Consider the following 6,031-nt stretch of genomic DNA (forward strand, 5'->3'; position numbering starts at 1 on the left):
TAATTGAGTGGCATGCGTGTATGGCCTGATTGATGGCAAAGGTGAAAGTAATGGTGGTCAGTGGCATTCCCAGGACGCGACAATAATGAGGTGACGAGTTTTTCGAGGAGAGAGATTCTGGAGGTTAGGGCCTGCAGCTCCGAGGCCTCATGAGCGGATTGGGAGGCCGCAACCGCCGAGATCACCTGTTTGGTGGAGGTTGTGGCCGCCGGAGAGCCCAGCGGCGGGTAGGACCGGCTCCGGCTGGAACGTCGGCTGGAGCGGCTGTTGAACCGAGAACAGCCGCCTGGTTTGGCCGCTGCCGGGTGCCGGGGGAGTGGTCCGGTTGCAGGGAGGCTTCAGGAAAGGGGGGGGGGAGTTCCGCTTTAGCGGTGCTTGCAGTCAGAGGAGCCCATGGCTTGGGGGATGCCACACATTAGGGATTGCACTAATTGTCTTTGGCTGTGTTTTTGACCCCGTATATCGGGCATCATATTGCCCGAGGTAGGGGGCACACATCCACTTGATGGCCGGTTCTCCAGCTGTTTAGACAGGCTTCAACCTTTTCGTTCAAGATGTGGCACCGCAATGTGGAGTGGAGTAGTAGGACACTCGGGTGTCCTCGAAGGTGTTGAGAATAGATTGTGATAGCCCGAGGCGCTGGGCGCGGAGGATTTGATGTTTCTGACTGAAAGGAAGAAGACCCTGGTTGACTTATTTGGGGGTTTCACACATCCATTTATGATGAATAACGCCGTCAAATATTCACCGGTGGCTGTCATGTAAGTCGCGACGGGATGTGAAGTTGAGCCGAGGTGGAAGTTAGGCTCGTGTACTGACCAGCGCGGTAGATGGTTGGTGTGCTGATGGTGTTCTGTGTATAGTTTAGGTGGACGGTGTCTGTGCTGGCCGTGATGGGAGAGATTTGAGCGGAGTAGATGGAAAAAGAACGCTCTTTAATTATGCAGTTATGAAGTCGCTCTAAAACTCTCTACCTCAGTATATAACGAATGAAAATACCTCAGTAGCTGGCAGTGAATCTCGCTTTACACGGTGGTAACCATCGTGCGAGTTTTTTTTACCATTCGTTATGCATCAAGTGCAGCTCAGAGTACGTACCAGACGCGGGCAATACGGCGGAACCATTTCAGTTGGTGCTTGAAATCCAAAGACGCTTCTCGTATTCGTGTGATGGGAAGTGTTGCAAATTAAACATCTTGCGCCCACATATACACCGCGTCTGTTTATGCAATCCGCACGCCTCTGGAGCTAATTATTTCCTTTTTCGAGAGTTTTTACTGCGGCCGAGAACAACACAGTCGTAGTCGGACTACCTTGAGTCCCGATTCAAAACGCTTTGCAGCTACTTCGTATCGCAAATGACTGCTCAGCGTAGACGCAGCACACCCGTCTTCTGCGCATACCAGAAAGGAGGAGTGGCATGGCGCGGCAGTTCTAGGCTGTTGTCCTCCTCGTCGCGAAAGTTCTCCAAATTTACCGTGGCACGAAGTCGCCGAATGGGCGCGTTGGTGCACACATGCTGGTCAAAGGAAAACGAAGAAAGCTCACGTCCTCAAGGCACGGTCTAGCACGAGACGGAAGAAGAAGAACCGATTTTTCCCGGGGTTCCTCCTACGAGCTCTGTCCTTCGGGCTTACACTGCCACGACCTCTTCCTGTTGCAACCATGGATAATAAGCTCAAGTGTGGGCCTGTGGTCGAGATGCGCGGCGACGACATGGCTCGCGTCGTCTGGGACCTGGTCCGGGACAGGCTCATCCAGCCGTACGTCGAGGCCGACCTGAAGGTGTTCGACCTGTCCATCGAGCACCGCAACCAGACCAACGACATGGTCACCCTGGAGGCGGCCGACGCGCTCAAGATATACAACGTGGGCGTCAAGTGCGCCACCATCACCGCTGAGAAGGACGTGCTGGAGAAGTACCACCTGAAGCGCATGTGGAGGTCGCCCAACGCGGCCATCCGCAACGCGCTCGGGGGCGCCGTGTTCCGGGAGCCCATCGTGTGCCGCAACATCCCGCCGTTGGTGAAGCAGTGGCGCAAGCCCATCATCATCGCGCGCCACGCGTTCGGCGACCAGTACAACGGCAAGGACTTCGTGGTGCCCGGGCCCGGCACACTAGAGATCAAGTATGCGCCTACCATCGGGTCGCCTTACAACGTTAAGGTGAGCATGGTTGTTTGTGTCGCTGTTTCCTGCTTCCAATAAAAGACACAACATTCTGTTAATCCTTGCATAGTCATTTTAAAAGTCTGCATGCTGTAGCCGGCGTCTGCCATTCCGCTTTTAGTTGCTTTGAAAGCAAGGTTCACGACGCAAGTGTGTAGGGAGTAAAGAAAAAAACGGCCGTGGCTTAGCTTGGTTAAGCCTGGTGATTGCGAAGCAATAGTGTGTTATTCTCGGATCAGCTGGTAGTATGGCTGGTACACGCCGCCGCATAGCCGAACACGCATAGCAGAACGGGTTATTAGTAAAGCGTCTGTTGAATTCACGCGTTGCCGTCTCAAACTCCTTTACTCTTCTCGCATGTTCTTCACGTCGTTCTACTGCAATGTGTCCTTCGGGTTGAGTCGGGCCAGCCTTGGTGAGAGATTTCTCCTGCCTTTTCTTCGAACGCTCTTGTCTCGGCTGGGGTGTTTCTTCTGCACGCTGTTTTCTTCGCTTTTCGTTTTCCTTCTCTCGAAACGCACGTTCCTTCTCGAGCCGCTGCTGCCGCTGTTCCGGGGTTTCTTGGACACGCCTCTGCCGTTTAGTCGCGTTCCAGCGTTCTGAACTACTAGAAGGAGACTCACTGTCGGACAAACTCATAATTTCTTCCTTTGCTTCTGCTGTTTCCACAGAGAAGGTTGCACGTTGTCGCCGAGCTGCATACTGGGCACGCCGCTTAGAAAGTCGTTCTTCTCGTTCTTCTTCCGTCTCCGTAGCTCGCTGATGCTTCCTCTTTGCATTCTGACGAGCTGCCTTGTTCGTAGGCACGATCGTAACATCTGGCTGTATGACTGCCTTGGCGAGAGGAGTGGAGCTGTATTATACAGCTGGTGTGACGTCACTCTGACCGTAGCGCCCCTGGTGAGAGGAGCGGGAGTTAGGCCGCCGTTGGTGGCTACTGCCTCGCCTCGCGACGGCGTGAGATGGGGCCCCGTTTTTACACAGCTGGTGTGACATCACTCTAGGTCACGTGGTGTGACGTCACGCAGCGAGGTCACGCTAAAGGTCAATGGTGCCTACCACCGCCTCGCCACGGAACGGGCTGAAGTGCGACCTAAAGTAGTATTGCATCGCAATAAAAAAGCAAATGTATGGGGCAGAACAGCTAAATATAAAAGTTGCACGAATAAATAAGGATTATCTGCGGGCAACAAGGTTTATAAGGGCTCTTGCTTTTTAAAACTACATGGACAACTGATATGGTTTTAAGCCTTGAGTACTTAACGGTAATCACAGTTCCGTTGTAGCAGTCACTTAAGAAAATGGGATACCATAAATGTACTCAGAATAGCTTCGTCTATTTGCCTTGATACGAGTTTTTTTTTTCAACCTCTGGTCAGGCGGGAAATCAGAACAGTTGTGAATATCAATGACAGTTTACTCAGTGTGAAGATTATATCTATTATCTACACCTACATCTATAATCACCTTGCCGGTTGGGACACTTGTAATGATGCACCGGGTATCTGATAGTCTGCAAAGAAAACTGCCGCCTGTGTTGAGCCATGCCGTGATATGGTGCCCTGCAGATCATCTTTTCATTTGACGTGCTGTCCTCCGAACCACTTCTTCATGCCTGAAACAGGTGGAAGTCATTCGTCTGTTAACTGAGAAGTCGTTAGCCTAAACTCTCTCGAACCGCATGATGTACTCGACGCAAAAGTTCTCCCGCCACAAGTTTCTGTCCCTGCCCAACTTCATCGTGAACGTCTGTGCTGCCTTCCCTAAGATTCCTGCACCGCTGTCGCACACTGCCGAGAAAAATTACTCACTGTACACACGTTTCCTTCCTTCCACGGTGAATTTATGGTGCAGTATACATATGGCCCTCCGCACGCGAAAACCTATTAACACTATCCAATTCTCCCTTGTCAGGGTTCTTAGTATCCAGGTCCTGTTTACACGCATGAGATGCCTCTTGCGAATAAATAACTCTCAGCCTTCGGTCGTATGTCTTAAGTCGTGTGGCGGCACCATCTGAGGTTGAAAAAATTATAATCGTACAATGGAGAAAATATATGTGAGCTATATACGTGTTACGTGACTGCGATCGCTAACTATCTTCGGAATGTCCGCGCCATCTTCGCAATGCTTGCCTTCTTTTTGTCTCTGTGAAACTCGTCTCTTGAGCCGTTGTTTGTCACCTTCCGCAGGTGTACGAGTTCGACGACACTCTGGGAGTGGCGGCTGCCATGTGCAACACGGACCGCTCCATCACCGAATTCGCCTACAGCTGCTTCCAGTTCGCGCTGCAGCGAGGCTACCCGCTCTACCTGAGCACCAAGGAGACCATCATGAAGAAATACGACGGCCGCTTCAAAGGCATCTTCGAGCTGCTCTACCAGAAGAAGTACAAGAGCCGCTTCATGGAGAAGGGCATCTTTTTCCAGCACCGGCTCATGGACGACATGGTGGCCCGCTCCCTGCGCATGGAAGGCGGCTTCGTCTGGGCCTGCAAGAACTACGACGGGGACATCCAGGCCGACTTCATCGCGCAGGGGTTCGGCTCGCTGGGACTCATGACAAGCGTGCTCATATGCCCGGACAACAAGACGACACTCACGGAGGCCGCGCACGGCACGGTCACCAAGCACTACAGGCGCCACACCGCGGGACTCGAGACTTCCACAAACTCGCTGTCGTCCGTCTACACCTGGACCAAGGGACTCGCGCACCGGGGCAAGCTGGACGGCAACGCCAAGCTCATCGCGTTCGCCAGGTGCCTGGAGCGGGTGTGTCTCGACACTGTCGAGTCGGGCTTCATGACCAAGGACCTGGCGCTGTGCGTCAAAGGCTTCGGCAAGGTCGACCGGAGAGACTACCTGAACACGTTCGAGTTTGTGGACAAGCTCGCGCAGCAGCTGGACATTAGGTTCAAGGAGCTGTTCACTGAGGAGGCTCACTAGCCGCTTCTCTTCGGCAGTCAATAGAAAACTAAGTGTAATGACGAGGCGGCTGTTCAACTAGCGGGTTTTACAGCAGAAGCGTTGGCCTTTGTTATTTTTAAGTACAGAGGTTGCCAGCATGCAGTGGGAAAGTAAGCGCCGAAGGAATCCTCAATAAAAATAGATGCGGCCATTATGAGCGGCTAATATAAGTACAGTAGACGAAAAAAAAGACTATGAAGTTGATCTGCTTTGCAAAAAGGTAGCATTTGGGAATAAACGTAGTGACTTTTAAGCTACAGGGGGCATAGTCGTCCAACGGCAGCGAAAACTTTCACGCGTGGCTTGTCCATGACATCTTGACTCATTTTAGTGCATTTATGCCCGCAAATAGGTAATGAGCAATTGCGAAAGTGGTTTAAGTCTCAGCGTGTGGCGCTCGATATCGTAGTATACTAGTGAAGGCGGTAAGTAGTCACGAGGCGACTGAAAACTATGGCTCAATATTGCTGGAAAAGTGTTGGTGGTTGCGTATGTTAGGCTGACATCAACGGCATTGGAATGAACGAAGGAAGCTGCTGCATTGGAGGTTGGTTTTCAGAGGCGTATTCATGGCTGAAGGAAAAATATAGAGGGGCCATGGTCTTCGTAAGCCTGCCTCCGCTAACACCGCTCAGTACCGGTTCTCTTCCTCCCGAATTTCAAAACGTCACGATTGGTCACCTGTTATGGGTTCTGGTACTAGATTTAGTGGACAACTGCATATAGACCTTTTCACAGCATTCAGGGTAGCTGGAGTTTGGGTTGTGGAGAGGGAATGCGGGACCTTCGTACCTCGAGCCTCTCTGATACGAGCGATGTCTCTCGCTTCCCGGTTTCGAATATGACGCTGTCCTTCGACCTCTTAGTGTAAATGTCTACACTTAGCTCCCTTCGCA

General features: G+C 52.0%; 1 protein-coding gene across 1 annotated transcript; it reads left to right on the forward strand.

The window, feature by feature from the left end:
• Nucleotides 1-1,614: 1,614 nt before the first annotated feature.
• Nucleotides 1,615-5,306, forward strand: LOC144123249 (isocitrate dehydrogenase [NADP] cytoplasmic-like). Its single transcript, XM_077656109.1, has 2 exons — nt 1,615-2,166; nt 4,362-5,306. Exons 1-2 carry the CDS (start codon nt 1,666-1,668, stop codon nt 5,112-5,114), a joined length of 1,254 nt encoding a protein of 417 aa, XP_077512235.1. The 5' UTR covers nt 1,615-1,665; the 3' UTR covers nt 5,115-5,306.
• Nucleotides 5,307-6,031: the final 725 nt, after the last annotated feature.

This window comes from Amblyomma americanum, chromosome 3 (genome assembly GCF_052857255.1).
Source record: "Amblyomma americanum isolate KBUSLIRL-KWMA chromosome 3, ASM5285725v1, whole genome shotgun sequence".
NCBI classification, from domain to species: domain Eukaryota; kingdom Metazoa; phylum Arthropoda; class Arachnida; order Ixodida; family Ixodidae; genus Amblyomma; species Amblyomma americanum.